The sequence below is a fragment of the Mauremys mutica genome, chromosome 3, assembly GCF_020497125.1.
Source record: "Mauremys mutica isolate MM-2020 ecotype Southern chromosome 3, ASM2049712v1, whole genome shotgun sequence".
Taxonomy (NCBI): Eukaryota; Metazoa; Chordata; order Testudines; family Geoemydidae; genus Mauremys; species Mauremys mutica.
In genome coordinates, this window is record NC_059074.1 from 209327220 (window position 1) to 209345164 (window position 17945).

At 46.3% G+C, this 17945-nt stretch overlaps 1 protein-coding gene across 2 annotated transcripts in view; it reads left to right on the plus strand.

The window, feature by feature from the left end:
• Nucleotides 1–488: 488 nt before the first annotated feature.
• BUB1 (BUB1 mitotic checkpoint serine/threonine kinase) overlaps nt 489–17945 on the plus strand; it is a 43959-nt gene continuing 26502 nt past the window's right edge. For both annotated transcript variants that reach the window (XM_045009247.1, XM_045009248.1), the window contains exons 1-6: nt 489–620; nt 1069–1128; nt 1215–1359; nt 4239–4435; nt 5676–5719; nt 8882–8985. In XM_045009247.1, the coding sequence (XP_044865182.1) occupies nt 598–620; nt 1069–1128; nt 1215–1359; nt 4239–4435; nt 5676–5719; nt 8882–8985 (573 nt within the window). In that variant the 5' untranslated portion in view covers nt 489–597. The remainder of the gene's footprint in view (nt 621–1068; nt 1129–1214; nt 1360–4238; nt 4436–5675; nt 5720–8881; nt 8986–17945) is intronic.

Below are 17945 nucleotides of genomic sequence, written 5' to 3' on the forward strand. Positions count from 1 at the left end.
GGGGGTGGCAGGATGGGGTGCTGCCCCAGGGGAGGTGGGTGGGGGGCAGGTGGGGCCTGGCCAGGCTCGGGGGTGGGGGTGGCTGGGGCAGGGTGAGGTGCTGCCCCAGGGGAGGTGGGGCCTGGCCCAGGGGTGGGGGTGGCTGGGGCAGGGTGGGGGTGGCAGGATGGGGTGCTGCCCCAGGGGAGGTGGGTGGGGGGCAGGTGGGGCCTGGCCTGGCTCGGGGGTGGGGGTGGCGGGGTGAGGTGCCGCCCCAGGAGAGGTGGGGCCGGGCAGGTGCTAGGCCCCGCGGGCGGGAGGGGGCAGGTGGAGACTGGGCGCGGGGGCGGGGCGAGGGCCTGGCTGCCAAGGGGCGGGGCCCGCGCGCACTCCCGCTGTGTGCTGGGCAATGGGCGCACTAACCCCGCCCCCTCTCCGCGGCCACCCGCGAAAGGCTTTTCAGGGCGCTCCCTGGGATTGGCTGCCCGGCTGCAGGAGCCCAGCCAATCCGAAGGCGCCGTGGGCCGCACTGCGCCTGCGCGGGGGATTTGAAAAGTCCGGTCCGGGCCGTTGCGCGCTGAGTGGGGAGGCGATTCTCGTTGACTGTCCCGTGCGGCCATGGAGCTGGCGGCTCGCGCGCGGTGAGGGGCTGGCGGGGGCTCTGGGGGGCCGGAGCGGAGCTGCTGCTGCCCGCCGGACTCGGCCCCACCGATGGGAGGGAGCGGGCCCGCCCGGGGAGGCCGCTGGGGAGGAGTGTGGCGGGGGGCTAGGCTGCCTGGGGGAGGAGTGGGGGGGGGCTAGGCTGCCTGGGGGAGGAGGGGGGGGGGCGGCTAGGCTGCCTGGGGGAGGAGTGGGGGGGGGGCGGCTAGGCTGCCAGGGGGAGGAGTGGGGGGGGGCGGCTAGGCTGCCTGGGGGAGGAGTGGGGGGGGGGCGGCTAGGCTGCCTGGGGGAGGAGTGGGGGGGGGCGGCTAGGCTGCCTGGGGGGGAGAGGGAATGTCACATTCCCTTGTGCCTGACCCCTGGGCTTTCCCCTGCCCCTCTCGTTAGTTGCTGCTCTGTGCCTAACTTTTGTGTGTGTGTGTGTTGCAGGATGTTTGAAGCCCAGATACAGAGCTATCAAGGAGACGACCCCCTCGATCCTTGGGACAGGTTGGCATTTGGATTTTGCTTTCCTAATAGCAACTATCCAAAAATACTGCAGGTGCCACATCAGTGACATGTTCCTCTTGTTCCAGATACCTGCAATGGGTGGAAAGTGCTTTCCCGCTTCAGGGTGGACAGGAATGCTTGTCCGCTTCATTAGAGCAACTTGTGAAAGTGTTTATCGGTGAGGAGAGGTACCACCAGGATCTGAGACTCATTAAGTACTGCATTAAACTAGTAGGTACACTTAGATATGTACTAAAAAGTGAAAATATGTAGGTAGTTTACTAGAGTCAGAAATAATTTTAATTAAGGCTGTTGATTGATTACAGTTAACTCATGTAATTAACTAAAAAAATTAATTGGCATTAAAAAAATCAATTAATCTCAGTTTTAATTACACTGTTAAACAATAGAATACCAATTGAAACTTATTAAATATTTTGGATGGTTTTTCTTGTTCATATATGTATATGTACATGTTTGTCTCTGTCATGAAAGTGCAACTTACAAATGTAGATTTTTTTTTGTTACATAACTGCACTCAAAACCATGTAAAACTTCAGTGCCTACAAGTCCACTCAGTCCTACTTCTTGTTCAGCCAATTACTAAGGGTATGGCTACACTTGCAGCCGTAGAGCGCTGCCATGGGAGCGCTCCCTCGGCAGCGCTTTGAAGTGCGAGTGTGGTCGCGGCGCCAGCGCTGGGAGAGAGCTCTCCCAGCGCTGCAGGTACTCCACCTCCCCATGGGGATTAGCTTACAGCGCTGGGGCAGTGTTTACGCTGGTGCTTTGCAGCGCTGTAATTTACTGCGCTCAGGGGTGTGTTTTTTCACATCCCTGAGCGAGAAAGTTGCAGCGCTGTAAAGTGCCAGTGTAGCCAAGGCCTCAGACAAATAAGTTTGTTTACATTATATTTACAGGAGAAAATGCTGCCTACTTCTTTTTTAACAAAAACAAAACAGAGCATGAGTTAAGTGAGTTCAAGGAAATAAAGATAGGATAAGTAAAACAAAATATGCTTTCCAATAGCTAAGACTTAACAAGCTATTATCTTGGTTCAAAGTAAAATCTTTATGTGCTTCCCGCAAGATGACTCAAAATGGCCAACCGTACTTTTGGCCAGGACCTCTTCCCAGCAGAACGAAGGGTTGGCTTCCCATGTCTCCCCAAGTGAAAGATCTTAGGGCTTGGCTACACTTACAGATGTGCAGTGCTGGGAGTTACAGCTGTGTTCGTACAGCTGTGTAGGGAAAGCGCTGGTATATGGCCACACTCACAGCTACCAGCGCTGCAGTGTGGCTACATTTGCAGCGCTGTTGGGAGTGGTGCATTATGGGCAGCTATCCCAGTGTTCAAGTGGCAGCAATGTGCTTTTCAAAAGAGGGGGGGTGGGGTAGAGTGTGACAGGGAGTGGGGGGGGGAGAGGATTTTTTGAGCCGACACTGTGTGTCAGCTCTCTGCCTTGCAAAATCTGAACATTTCCTCGACCCCCTCATTCACTCTTAACTGCAAATAGCCTGCAGACCAGATAAGCAGCTGCTCCAACGGACTCCCTTTCTCCCCGCCCCCCCCGCGCTGTTTCTCTCCTCAAGCAAACACTAGCTGTAGACATTCATCCCCCTGCCTGCCTCATTCACAGCAAGGTAGTGGGTTATCTCAGTTGATTGTTCACAGTCAGTTACAGATTGATCACAGCAAACAAGAGTTGTGTTTTAGATAAGCAGCTCTCAGAGCCCCGAGTTCACAACAAAACAACGAGACATCATAACAAAACAAAGAGTAATTTAGTTAAAAGCATTCTGGGATATCTCCTAATACCCTGGAGGCCAATAACAGCGCTGGTGTGTGGCCACACTTGACGAGCAGCACTGCATCACCAGCGCTGCACTCGTTATACCCCAAGCAGACCAGGTGTACAGCCAGCGCTGCAGCCAGGGAGTTGCAGTGCTGGATGTGCCTTGCAGGTGTGGACAGTTACTAAGTTACAGCGCTGTAAAGCCTCCACCAGCGCTGCAACCTCCAGTGTAGCCAAGCCCTTAAGTGCTCTCTTTCCCTTACTCTCTAGTCTAGTTCCCAGAGACACCAACTGTCTCCATGGTTGGGTTCAAGGACCCATTTTTCTCAGCTTGCAAAGCACTTTCCTCCTGCATTTGTCCAGTGATGGATGCCTAAAATGGCTCTCTGTCCTTGCTTATCTCCCAAAGTTTGATGACCTTGCTTTAGAAGGCAGGAACGCCTCCTCCGTACTCAGCTTGCTGTGTCCATGAGGAAGCTGAGCTCATGCTGTTCTTCCCTTCCTGTGGGCTTCCCATCACCCTGTATATAAATAAAACTTCCATTATTTTGATTCTACCATGCTTAATTTACATAGGAGACCAGTAAATAGGTACCCACAGTCCTGTCTGGGTGGCAATTGTTCCTTCCTGTGTTTAGCATGCACAAATTTTAAAACAATATCAATGAGTATTAATATTGTACAAGTTATGCATTAATAACCAGTGTTACGGGCATTTGTAAAAGACCTTACATGATGCACTAATATTGTATGCAATCAGGTTATTCAATTGCTTATTATCTGAGGGTCAGACACTCTCTCCCCCCCCCCGCCCCCGCCTTTATAGCTTAGGTAAAGTTTCTCTTCCCTGCTGGAGTATAGACACACTTTCTCTTCCTCCCACACTTGTTAGCTTTGTTTATCTGATACATAAATACATTCTCATTGACTTACTTCCAAAGTACTTTCAAACTGCCTGGTGGATAAACCCTGATCCTTTGTTTAGGGAGGGATAACTCTCTTGTTTGACTAGAAAATACCCTTTCTACCCACCAAGCGCTTGAGAGGTGAGCTTCTGGGCAGCATGGCTTTACCTCCTCCTTCCTCAGAGTCTCCCTCTACATCAGAAAAGGAGTTCAATTGTGCTACTAGAAAAAAGGATAGTCTTTCATGGTAATGTATGGGTTTTCTAGGTATGCCATAGACATAAGAGTCAAACAGTTTTATAGTGGGGAATGTTGGACAGCTGTAAAATAAATAAAGGCACAGACAGAAGTAGTGACGCTTTTGTTTTTCTTCTTTTTAATGTGCCAATGAGTATGTATGTTATGTTTTGTAGGCAGAATTCATCAGTGCTCCTAGTCAATTTTTTGACTACATCTACAGCCAAGGAGTTGGTACTAGGACATCTGCTTTGTACATTGCTTGGGCTCAACAGCTTGAAACTGAAGGGAATATACAACATGCTGGTGCTGTTCTTCAAAAGGGTATTCATAACCAGGCAGAGCCAATGGAAAATCTGCAAGAACAATACAGGTAGTTGTTTTTTATTTGCTCTTTCTTGGCGCGCACATCTTGCAAATAGGAACTGTTCAAAATGTGGTATTCAGTGAAGTACTGAACCTGCCTAAATATACCGGTACATCTTCCAGCAGGGATAAAGACAACTGAATTTCCTGTAAAGCTAAACATCAACACTTCCTCACTGTTCAATATGTCTAGACTTGTGGGTTACCTTTTTTCTACTGACACTGAAGAGAGTTGGACTGCAGTGTCTTATTTTTGAAGATACAGTGGATCCAGAACTTAAGAACACAAAATACCCATACTGGATCAGACCAAAGGTCCATTTAGCCCAGTATCCTGTCTTCCAACAGTGCCCAATGCCAGGTGCCCCAGAGGGAATGAACAGGTAATCACCAAGTGATCCATTCCCTGTTGCTCATTCCGAGCTTCTGGCAAATGGAGGCTAGGGACGCCACTGATGGACCTATCCTCTATTAATTTATCTAGTTCTTTTTTGAACCCTGTTATAGTCTTGGCCTTCACAACATCCTCTTGCGAAGAGTTCCACAGATTAACTGTGCATTGTGTGAAGAAATACTTGTTTTAAACCTGCTGCCTATTAATGTCATTTGGTGACCCCTAGTTCTTGTGTTATGAAAAGGCGTAAATAACACTTCCTTATTTACTTTCTCCACACTAGTCATGATTTTATAGACCTCAATCATATCTCTCCTTAGTCATCTCTTTTCCAAGCTGAGCAGTCCCAGTATTATTAATCTCTCCTCAAATGGAAGCCGTTCTGTACCCCTAATTTTTGCTGCACTTTTTTGAATGTTTTCCAGTTCCAATATAACTTGTCAAGGTTTTTTGTTTTTCTTATTGTTGGCGTGCGGCTGATCCACTGGTCTGTCCTGTATGGCGTCATTTTTTACTGTATAGGTCCATTTTAAAGAACAAAATAGCCTGGTCCACTTCAATTAACATGCTCTGGAAGTACTCTGTTGGACACTTCAGTTATAATGGAAACTCAAGCAATTGCCTATCCTAGTGACACTTGAATTATCGTGCTGTTACAGTCCAGCTTCTCCTTTACCATGATCTTGCCATGAAGGGCCTAATTCATCACTACTATAAGCAGAGATACTGCTTGTGAAATCAAAGGTGTGGCATCCATGTATGCCAGTGGTGAGTTTAGCCTTTCATCTTTGGTCTATTGGAACCACAGTATTAAAAGTCAACCTTAACTAACTTCCATTTCTCTTCAATCTAGACTGTTCCAGAGTCGTATCCCTCGAAGTCATCCGTTGACGCAAGGTGAGGCTAATGCTGAACCATCCATGAACTACACTCACGTAAATGGAATATCTTGCCATAGTGTTTTTAATGTAGGTTTGGGTAAACCCCAAGATAGATTCAGCTTTTTGGAACTCTAAGGCTTATTTCCCTTCTAAGATACCTGCATAAGATGTGTAGCCATGTTTGTGGCTTCTGCTTCTTCCGCCCCTAAATGTTTCATAATCTTAGGGAGTTTTGCTCCCTTTCCCCCCTCCCCAAAAAAGTGTGTGGAGGGGAATTACTGCAGGCTTCCTTAGTACCAAGTCATCCCTGAGCAGGGCTATACTTCAAATTTACATTGGCACAGCTGCACCAAAGCGGCTGCGCTGCTAGAGCATCTTCACCAGACCTGCTACAAGCCAAAGACAGAGCTCTCCCGTCAACTTATAATCACCTCCGCAAGAGGTGGTAGCTATGTTGGTGAGAGAAGCTCTCCCCCGACCTAGTGTTGTCTACATGGGTGGGTTATGGTTGGTATAACTGTCACTCATGGGGCGTAGATTTTTCACAACCCTGAGTGACTTAGTTATGCCGAAGTAAGTATGTAGTGTAGACCAAGCCTGAGGCTTCCACTGTCAGGAACTCTTCGGTTACTAATGCTTTATGTGGAATACTGATTTATATTGATTCTGTTCAAATAAAACACCACATATTACAGCTGTAATAATAACCTTACAGAAGGTCAACCTTCAGAAGCTGCCAGTCATTTCCAGTGAAGACCTATTGCAGTAAAGCAGTAACTGGCTAGAGCAGTGGTCCCCACCTTTTTGTCTGGCAGTTGCCAGATGAAGGACCGTGGCAGCAGTCGAGCATCCGCTGAATTTTGGTGGTGGATGCTCGACCGTGGGCCAGGATGTGGGTGCATTTAGATGCCCCTGCGAGTGCCAGGGCACCCACGGGCACCAAGTTGGGGACCCCTGGGCTAGAGCATAGGTGGGCAAACTATGGCCTGGGGCCACATCCGGCCCTCCAGACATTTTAATCTGGCCCTCGAGCTCCTGCTGGAAAGTGGGGGGGGTCTGGGGCTTCCCCTGCTCCAGCTGGGGAGCAGGGTCGGGGTCTTGCCCCACTCCACATGGCTCCAAGAAGCAGTGGCATGTCCCCACTCTGGTTCCTACGTGTAGGGGCAGCCAGGGGGTTCCTCACGCTGCTCCCCCCCCCCGCCCCCCCCAGCTCCTGGGCTGTGCATCTGCATAGGAGCTTGGGGGCGAGGGGGGAACATGCCGCTGTTTCTGGGAGCTGCTTGAAGTGCGTGCTGCCCGGAGCTACCTCCTGTGCCCCTGCCCCAGCCCTGATTCCCTTCCCACCCTCGGAACCCCTCAGTCCCAGCCCTGAGCACCCTCCTGCACCCCAATGCCTCAGCTGCACCCCCAGCTGGAGCCCTCATGCCCTCCTGTTTGGCTAGAGCCCTCTGGGGCTAGAGCCATAGGCTGAGACCTTCTCTTGATTGCAGTATGGAAATATTTACATTAAACCATGGGAATACTTTCAACAGGTGGACATGTGGGTTTTGGGAGAACAAGAGAACTTCAGCGTGGTCATTAAATGTGCTGCTTGTTCAATTGTCCTCAACATCACTATTGCTAAAATGAGGTCACAGTAAGCTATAATTTATGCTTTTGGAAGTACACCTCTACCTCAATATAATGTGACCCGATAAAATACAAATTTGGATATAACACGGTAAAGCAGTGCTCCGCGGGGGTGGGGCTGTGCACTCTGGCAGATCAAAGCAAGTTCGATATAACAGTTTCACCTATAACACGGTAAGATTTTTTTTTTGGCTCCCAAGGACAGCATTATATCGAGGTAGAGGTGTAGTATGGCTTCCAGTTAGCACTCTTAATCAGATTCTTTTAATATTCATGTAGTCACTTGAGTATCTAAGGTTGTAGAAACTACATTGTCAATGTATTTTTCTGAGACACATCAGTTGGAAGTAACACAGGAGGAGAAGGACCTCGGAGTATTGGTTGATCACAAAATGACTATGAGCTGCCAATGTGATATGGCCATTAAAAAAGCTAATGCAGTTTTAGGATGCATCAGGCGAGGTATTTCCAGCAAAGATAAGGAGGTGTTAGTACTGTTATACACAGGGCCTCCCAGGTTATACAAGGCACTGGTGAGACCTCATCTGGAATACTGTGTGCAGTTCTGGTCTCCCATGTTTAAGAAGGATGAATTCAAACTGGAACAGGTTCAGAGACGGGCTGCTAGGAGAAATGGAAAACCTGTCTTATGAAAGGAGACTCAAAGAGCTTGGCTTGTTCAGCCTAACCAAAAGAAGGTTGAGGGGGGATATGATTGCTCTTTATAAATATATCAGAGGGATAAATATTAGGGAGGGAGAGGAATTATTTAAGCTTAGTACCAATGTGGACACAAGAATAAATGGATATAAACTGGACACTAGGAAGTTTAGACTTGAAATTAGACAAAGGTTTCTAACCATTAGGAGTGAAGTTCTGGAACAGCCTTCCAAGGGGAGTAGTGGGGGTAAAAGACATATCTGGCTTTAAGACTAAGCTTGATAAGTTTATGGAGGGGATGGTATGATGGCATAGCCTAATTTTGGCAATTAATAAAAGATCAATTGCCAAATTATCAGCAGGTAAGTATGCCCAGTGGTCTGGGATGTTAGATGGGATGGGATCTGAGTTACTACAGAGAATTCTTTCCTGGGTGCTGGCTGGTGTGTCTTGCCCACATGCTCAGGGTTTAACTGATTGCCATATTTGGGGTTGGGAAGGAATTTTCCTCCAGGGCAGATTGGCAGAGACCCTGGAGGTTTTTCGCTTTCCTCTGCAGCATGGGGCACGGGGTCACTTGCTGGAAGATTCTCTGCAGCTTGAGGTCTTCAAACCACAATTTGAGGACTTCAATAACTCAGACATAGGTTAGGGGTTTGTTATAGAAGTGGATGGGTGAGATTGTATGGCCTGCATTGTGCAGGAGGTCAGACTAGATGATCATAATGGTCCCTTCTGAACTTAAAATCGGAGTCTGAGACCTCTGTAGAGGTTCATAGGTTTCAGACTGGGGGTTTGATTTTTGCTATCCATTAACAATAGCAAAACTTTTTTTGGTAGCTTAGTAATGTCCTTAAATATAAAATAGCATCTATGTTGTCTGTTCTAGTTGCTGCCTCAAAACAACTTCACGATTCCCAGACTCCAAATCAAATGGCTCCTAGAAAAGATGTCTCAGAATCTGGTGACCCAGCCTGTCTCTCCAAAAGTCAGGTATCTCTCAACTTCTAAAATCAAAGACTTGAGAAAAGACCATCTTAGGCCTGGTCTACACTGGGGGGGGTGTCGAACTAGGGTACGCAAGTTCAGCTACGCGAATAGCGTAGCTGAACTCGAAGTACCCTAGTTCGACTGACTTACCCGTCCAGACGCGGCGGGGTCGAACTCCGAGGCTCCAAGGTCGACTCCGCCACCGCTGTTCGCGGTGGTGGAGTTCCGGAGTCGACCGGAGCGCGCGGGGAGTTCGAACTATCACGTCTAGATTAGACGCGATAGTTCGAACTCCGAGAAGTCGAACTCACCACGTCAACCCGGACGGTGAGTATAGACCTACCCTTAGTGATTAACGTGGTCATGCACTGGCCATGGGAATAAGAGTTGAACACCTGAAGTCTGTGGATCACAAACTATTTTAGAGGCCTACAGGATAAATTCAAGATGGTGAAATCTGAGTAAACAGACCAACCTCTGCCACCTCCAACAAACATGGTATTTAGTATACATGGGCAGCAATAGTGCTTTAACATAAATGTACAGACAAGCTAGTATCGGGACACAATTCCTAGCCACCTTCAATCCACAAATTTCCATCTATTAGAAGCAAAGAGTGATCTAGCTAGTATACCTCAGTAGTAGGGCAGGTTACATAAATTGCAACAGCTACATAAATTTTGATTCTTAGTATAAAGATCAAATAAAAGTAATTCCATGTATTTCAAATATGAACACTTCTGACAGGGTTAAGAAAATAGCTACAAGAGTGATTTAAGATCTCAAAAACCTACCATTCAGCGAGATTAAAGTAGTACATAAGAATGGCTATACTGGGTCAGACCAAAGGCCCATCGAGCCCAGTATCCTGTCTTCCCACAGTGGCCAATGAGAGGTACCTCAGAGGGAATGAACAGAACCGGGAATATTCAAGTGATCCATTCCCTGTCGCTCATTCCCAGCTTCTGGCAAACAGGCTAGGGACACCATCTCTGTCCCTCCTGGTTAATAGCCATTGATGGACCTATCCTCCATGAATTTATCTTGTTCTTTTTTCAACCCTGTTATAGTCTTTGCCTTCACAACATCCTCTGGCAAAGAGTTACACAGGTTGACTGTGTTGTGTGAAGAAATACTTCCTTTTGTTGGGTTTTTTAAACCTGTTGCCTATTAATTTCATTTGGTGACCCCTATTTCTTGTAAAGTAAAATCTAATTATCCAATAAATGGTTGAGGTGACTCAACCATGTTCTACAAGTACCTATGTGTGAAGAAGACTTCTGATAGCAGAAGACTCTTTAATCTAGCAGAGAAAGGCATAATAAGACCTGATGGCTGGAAACTGAAACTAGACACATCTTGTCTAGAAAAAAGGTGTTATCGATGCATGGCGATCAATGCTAAAATCGACCACCCGATGCGGGTCTAGACTCGTTAAATCGACCGCAGATCACTTCCCCTGTCAACTCCTGTACAGATCGAGAAGAGTAAGGGAAGTCGATGGGAGAGTGTTTCCCATTGACATCGCGTAGTGTGGACTCTTTGATAAGTAGATCTAAGCTATATTGATTTGAGTTCTCCCACAACTACAAATAAGATCTGGACACCAAGGTCCTCCAAGACATTCTAGAGATGGGGAATGGCCAGAGATAATCTCTTCACCACCTCTGAAAACACTGTGTCCTCTTCTGTGCGGGGGAGCTGGGTCACCACTCCTTGGGGATGCCTTCCTTTTACAGTGGAAGAGGAGTATATTCTATGCCTTTCCTCCAGTGCCCCCAATTCTAACGGCGATGAACAAGATCAGGCAGGACAAAGCCAGAGTTATTCTCATAGTACCTACCTGGCCAAGCTTGGCACCGTCCGTTACGTACTTCAACTCTGTATCCAGTCATCAACCACGCTCCTGACCGTTCCTCATCTCCTGTCTCAGGAGGCGGGGTGTGTTCTTCACCTCCAGCGTGGTGGTTGTGTCTCAGAGCCTGGGTCCTGGATGGACCTCAGCTATAGAAAATCCCTGCTCTATGGAGATGCCGCAGGTGTTCCTAAACAGTTGAAAAACATTAATCCGCACTACTTAACTGCAAAAATGGAAGCTATTCCCCCTTTCATGTGGTCATTACAATTTCTGGCCTGACTTGGTTTCTCTTTCTGGATTACTTGTCAGATCTGAAGACATCCAGTTTATCCCTCAGGTTGGGCAATGTACACCTGGCTGCCATATTAGCCTTTCATCCCCCTAGTCAAGGGATTCTCTACTTTTGCTCATTTGGTATCATCCAGATTTATTAAGGGTCTGAGTAATCTCTTTCCTCACATGAGACAGCCCACTCCATCCTGGGACTTCAAGCTGGTTCTCAGCCACCTGACGAGTCCTCTGTTTGAATCAATGGCTACCTGCTTCCTTAATTTATCTATGAAGATGGCCTTCCTGGTTGCCACCATGTCAGCCCATAGGGTTGGGACGATTGGTTAAGATGAACATCTGATGTAACCTTGGGTAGGAACCTGGGATGTAGACATAGAGACCTTAAGAACAATGGGGAGGGGGTGAGGCAGGGGAGGAGGAGTCTGCCATCAGAGCTCCAATCTGTCCATCTACTGGGGGCGGGGGGGAGTTCTCCCCAAAACCTCACTGTTCTCAGCAGGAATCCTTCTATACCCTGGATTTTAGAATGGCCTCAGCCTTTTACTTGGATAGGACTAAGTGGTTTAGGAGATCAGATAGGAGTCTCCTTAGACATAAGTTTATTTCTGCTCAGACTTTTGAAATGGGTATCTACATCTGTTATGAGTGCAGGTGCTCAGCCACCCAGGGCAGGAATACACACAACCAGATCGCAAGTGACATCTTCTGCAATTTTTGAAGAATATTCCAGTTTGAGAGATGTAGACCCCCTACCTATTCAGTCCATACGTTTTGGAAGCATTACACCCTGCTCCATATTTGATCTGATGCAGCACTTGGAGCTGCAGTGCTGTCTTCAGTTTTGGATCCCATTCTGAAGTCCCCTTGGGGATAATGCTCAGATGTCAACTGAAATAGAGCACCCACGGGGACACTACATGAAGGAAATGTTACCCTGTGCAGTAGCTGTAGTTCTTCAAGAAGTATTCCTGTGGGTGCTCCACTCCTGCCCTTCTTTCTCTCTGCTTTGGTTGTGTATCACAGCACACTATTACTGAGAAATTGCTTACTCTCTTGTTTTTACCATATAATAAAATAAATCAATTGGAATATTTCATATTGTACTTGCATTTCAGTGCATAGTATATAGAGAAGTATAAACAAGTCAGTGTCTGTATGAAATTTTAGTTTGTACTGATTTTGTTAGTGTTTTTTATGTAGCCCCTGTTGTAAAACTAGGCAAATATCTAGATGAGTTGATGTATCCTCTGGAAGAACTCTGCATACCCCCAGGGCTATGGGTACTCTTGCTTGAGAACCATTAGTTTAAAACTAACAGTCAGTTGTAGTGGTAGGTTACTCATTTGCCACACGGTTGTCCTGGAGGTGTTGAAAACCTGACTTTCACTCACGTACATGAGGCTTTGTGATCAAATGGCAGCCTTGTGCTCCACTTGCTTACAGTCCTGCTTGCTGGTGCTGAAGTCACTACCCACCACTTAAAGAAGTACAGGCCACATGGTTGTGTCTTTTAGGTTTGGCAGTAGCTAGGAATCCCTGAAATTCTGTAGTGCAGGACATAATGCTTGCCATTTAAAAAAAGGGGGGGGGGGCAGCTACCACCAGTCGCTTATGATATTGATATCCATGCTTTCTTCTGCTTTGATAGTGCTGCATCTTTTGAATTATTTTTAAAGGATAGGCGCTGTGATTCACTTCTGTGGGTAGGACTGCTTAAAAACTGCCTGTATCCCACAGTTCATCTTTACTAAGTGCTTTAAGCGCCTTTCTGTTAACCATTTGTTGCTCTTCAATCCCATTCCAAACTCTGCATTCGCCATTGCCGCTGCTTACGGGATGCCTTTGGGCTTCTGGATTACCACAGAAGAAGCCGCTGTTCTTGAAAAACGTGCCATGGGACCTAGTATAAGGGGAGTCTCGCCCACAGCTGGCACTTGTCCCAGCATCTTCACATTTTTTTCTTATGCTCCATGTACTTCCTCTCCAGTCTTGCCCGATTCAGTTTATGGGTGCAGTTCTTATAGCACGTAAGGCACCCCCAAGTGTTTGGTTAACCAGGCCCTCCATGGTGGTATTCTCCAAAGATTCAGCTCCTAAACAGTACTCTTTGTCTCCCCAGTTGATGCCTAAGAACAATGACCAAAGTAAACGGATTTTGTTATAATTACGATCCCAATGTAATTGTTACGTAAGGATGTACATGGATTCCAGTAACTGCTGGTGGCGTGCTGATGTCTTAACCGGTGCCTCATTACAACTTTTTGGCATAATAAACAAAGCTGATAATTAGAGCTGTCAAGCAATTAAAAAAATTAATCGTGCTGTTAATAATAGAATACCTTTTATTTAAATATTTTTGGGTGTTTTCCACATTTTCAAATATATTTTCATTTACAACACAGAATATAAAGTGTACAGTGCTCACTTTATATTTTTGATTACAAATATTTGCACTGTAAAAAAGAAAGTATTTCAATTCACCTAATACAAGTACTGTAACGCAATCTCTTTATCATGAAAGTTGAACTTACAAATATAGAATTATGTACAAAAAAACCTTACCCTTAAAAACAAAACCATGTAAAACTTTAGAGCCTACAAGTCCACTCAGCCCTACTTCTTGTTCAGCCAATTGCTTCTGCCACCATTCCAAAGGATGAGTGTCCATGCTGATGACGGGTTCTGCTCGACAACAGTCCAAAGCAGTGCAGACTGACGCATGTTCACTTTCATTATCTGAGTCAGATGCCACCAGCAGAAGGTTCATTTTCTTTTTTGGTGGTTCGGATTCTGTAGTTTCTGCATCATAGTGTTGCTCTTTTCAGACTTCTGAAAGTATGCTCCACACCTCGTCCCTCTCAGATTTTGGAAGTCACTTTAGCTTCTTAAACCTTGGGTTGAGTGCTGTAGCTATCTTTACAAATCTCACGTTGGTACCTTCTTTGTGTTTTGTGAAATCTGCAGTGAAAGTGTTCTTAAAATGAACAACATGTGCTGGGTCATCATCCGAGCCTGCTATAACATTAAATATATGGCAGAATGTGGGTAAAACAGAGGAGGAGACATACAATTCTCCCCAAAGGAGTTCAGTCACAAATTTAATTAATGCATTTTTTAACGAGCATCATCAGCATGGAAGCATGTCCTCTGGACTGGTGGCCAAAGCATGATGGGGCATATGAATGTTTAGTGTATCTGGCATGTAAATCCACCTCTATCCTGATATAATGCTGTCCTTGGGAGCCAAAAAATCTTACTGCGTTATAGGTGAAACCGCATTATATCCAACTTGCTTTGATCTGCCAAAGCGCGCAGCCCCGCCCCCCTGGAGCGCTGCTTTACCATGTTATATCGAGTCACATATCAGGGTAGAGGTGTACCTTGAAACAATGGCTCCAAAAGTGCCATGTGAACGCCTGTACTAAATATCAGGTGACATTGTAAATAAGCGGGTAGCAAACTTGTTTTTCTTTGCGATTGGCTGAACGGGCGGTAGGACTGAGTGGACTTGTAGGCTCTAAAGTTTTACAGGGCTTTGTTTTTGATTGCAGTTATATAATAAAAAAAACCCTTATGTTTGTACGTTGCACTTTCATGATAAAGAGATCGCACTACAATACTTGTATGAGGTGAATTGAAAAATACTATTTTTGTTTATCATTTTTAGAGTGCAAATATTTGTAATCAATATAAAGTGAGCACTGTACACTTTGTAGTCTCTGTAATTGAAATCAATATATTTGAAAACTGAGAAAAGAGCTTCTGCATGATACCCAGCTTGACCCATTTGTGTCACTATATTATCAAAATTTCTACCCATTGGTGGAGGAGCTGGGGCCTGGAGGCATCAAGTCCTCCCTGAGATACCCCTTCTCCCTGCGATTGCACAGAGGGGGACACATTGATTAAAATTATGATTCTGTAGATTTTTATCAATCAAATGATACTTTCCTTACCTTTCTATCGTTAACCAACCCATGGACTTACACATGTTCCCAGACTAAGAAGGTTCGTGACTGAATCTCAAGTGGAGTTAGGTACTCGGCTTTCTTTGAGAGGTGGGGCTTAGGCCACACCCCTCTCCTCAGCATTTACTATTAACTAGCTTAACCAGATCCCTGTGCTCAGTGTGCTGGCTTTTATGAATCCCATTCTTAGGCACCTGATTCTTCCCATGCATTGCGTAGGGAGCCTGGGTGCCTAACTTGGGGGTTGTGAATTAAACTAAGGTCTGGTCTGCACTTAAAATTTAGATTAACATAGCTACAGTGCTCAGAGGTGTGAAAAATCCAACCCCCCTGAGCAAGGTAGCTGTCACATCTACACAGAGAATTAGGTCACAGCTAGCTTGACAGAAGAATGCTTTCTGGTGACATGACATTGTACTGGGAGGTGGTGTTCCTACAGTGACTGAAAAACCCCTTCGTTCTGTGTAGCATTACATCTGCATTATAGGGTTCTGCCAGTATTGATATGGCACCATCGTTATGCTGGGATGGTGTAGACGTAAGCGGTGCAGTGCCAAAGTCTCCCTTGTGAATCCCACCCTCCGTATAATAAGTAACGGTAGCTGTTCTTAACTAATGACTCGGACAGGGCAGATTGTGATTCCAATTCAGCTCAGGGAATTGAAACTTCAGCCCAACCACAAAGTATTCTTACTTTGTATAGTGTTGTAGTGGAGCACAAGCTCTGCTGTAGTTAAGGTCAAGACCAGCTTTCTGTTCAATGCTCAGATCTTCTAAGTGCTCTAAAATCCACATGGTTATACAGATTGTCTTTGAGTTCAGTGTGCCTTATGGGGGTGTGGAATTAGGTCAGTGATCCAAAGTTGGGGCCATTTGACCAAGGAGTACCTGAGATACAGATTCACCCCTCTCAAACCCCCCCGCTTTTCTAAAGGTTGACATTTTTGCAACCTCCTGTTGCACACAGAGATCAAAACAGTGACCATCATCACACCTTGGTCTCAAGTCTTGAGTTACCCCAACAGTGTAAATGCCACTTACCAACCCTGTGGGGAAAATCAGCTTACACCAGTAAAAGGAGGGTTAGTTTAGTTCTCCGGGTAGGTGGGGGCCAAGCAGTTATAAACCTTGTGAACCCTACTGGATTATATTGGGTGTATGTAGCGGGAGGCTAAGGGGTTTGAAAGCTAGTTACACCTCATGGGACCTGAATGACTCAAGAGAGAACATTTCAGCACCTGGACCTGTGCCCCATTTGGGCGCTGAAAGTTCAAATCCAATTGTTGTCACAAATCTTAAAAAAAAAAAGAGAGAGAGAAGACATGTTCCTCCAATCTGCTTCTATCAAAAGGCTTTGTTTTACATGGGGAAAGGTAATCTGAGTACAGCAGAATATTCAGAAGGCCTTGAAATTATTTTTGAAGAGTGAATAAATTACACATACCAGTGCTGGGAGGGGTGAGTGACTGGGGTGGAAGAGCAGGTGGGAATATGAGGAGAGGGTTTGGGATGCAGGGAGGAGAGGTGGTTAATTGGGGATGAATGAATAGGAGAGGGATTGTGTGTGTCTAGTGAGGAGCAGGGGGTGGGGGTCACTGAGAAATAGGTGAGTCCTATGGGACTGTGGGAGACCAGAGACGGGGCATTTGTTCAAGCCTACATGCCCTTCTTGTGTGCAAGAATCTGGACCCCAGCTTTTCTAGGAGGGTCTGATCCCTCCTCCCCATCCTCTCCTATGAGCTGGGATCTGAGGAGATGTGTTCCTTTGGGGGTGTCTGAGCCGCTCAGCTTGCCCCTCTCCTGCCCCTCCCCCCCAGTGTGTGTTGGAATCTGGGGGGGTCAGTCCATCTCTGGAGGTCTGAGCCCTTCTCCCTGCCCGCCATGTGTGCCAGGATCTGGGGAAGTCCTGCTCCTCTGGGTGTGAAGCTAAGTAGCATACTGCGTGGAGTCGAGGGTGGTACGTAGCACGCACATAGCAACTGTGTGGTCTAGTGGAGAGAACAGTGGACTGGGACTCAGCAAACCTGGGCCCTATTTCTGGCTCGGCCACTGACCTGTGGGATGATTGGCCCAGTCATTTTAACCCGTGTGCCTCAGTTTTCCCCATTGGTATGTTGCAGATAACGTTTCTCTCCTTGAGATCTACTGATGCAAAGTGCTATGTAAGAGTTAGGTAGTATCATTACCTGGTCACAAGAGCATCTGAAGTGCACGCTTACATGATGATTACACCTGCCTAATGACCACCGACTCCTATGGACGTTACTTTCTGTTTTAAAAAAAAAAACTGTTGAGGAAACTAAATGACAAAAAATCTTTGTTAATACAGAATTAAGGTTGCCTGGTGGTATTTTGTGTCATTCCAGGATGTCAAGTTCAGCAAATTCAAACTTGTGAAAACCAGGAAATAGAGAATTATGGTACACACTCATGCCCTCTTTGAGCAGTGCTCCATTATGCTCATAAAACATACTCGTATTCTGCCTTTGCAATGGTCTGAACAGAAGTTACCTAAACCTGCTCTTCATTGAGTTTAGGGAAAGGTAATTGAAAGTATAGTGTTAAATGGTGCATAAGGGTGAAGGATTTTTAACAGGTTTAAAACTTAGTAGATGTGGTGTTGGCTAAGTGCAAGTCACACTCATCTCCCACCTAACTGCTGACAGTCCCCATGGCAAGAAGTCACCTGTACCCTGCTAGTGACACATCCTACACAACACAGAACTGAAATGAAGTGTACAGGATCTCAAGGTATACAGGCACCGCTTTTTCCTTTGATCTCTCCTTCACACAGGGCTCAGAGGAGGTGCTCATATATTACTCCTGAAGACATTCTGCGCAAAAAA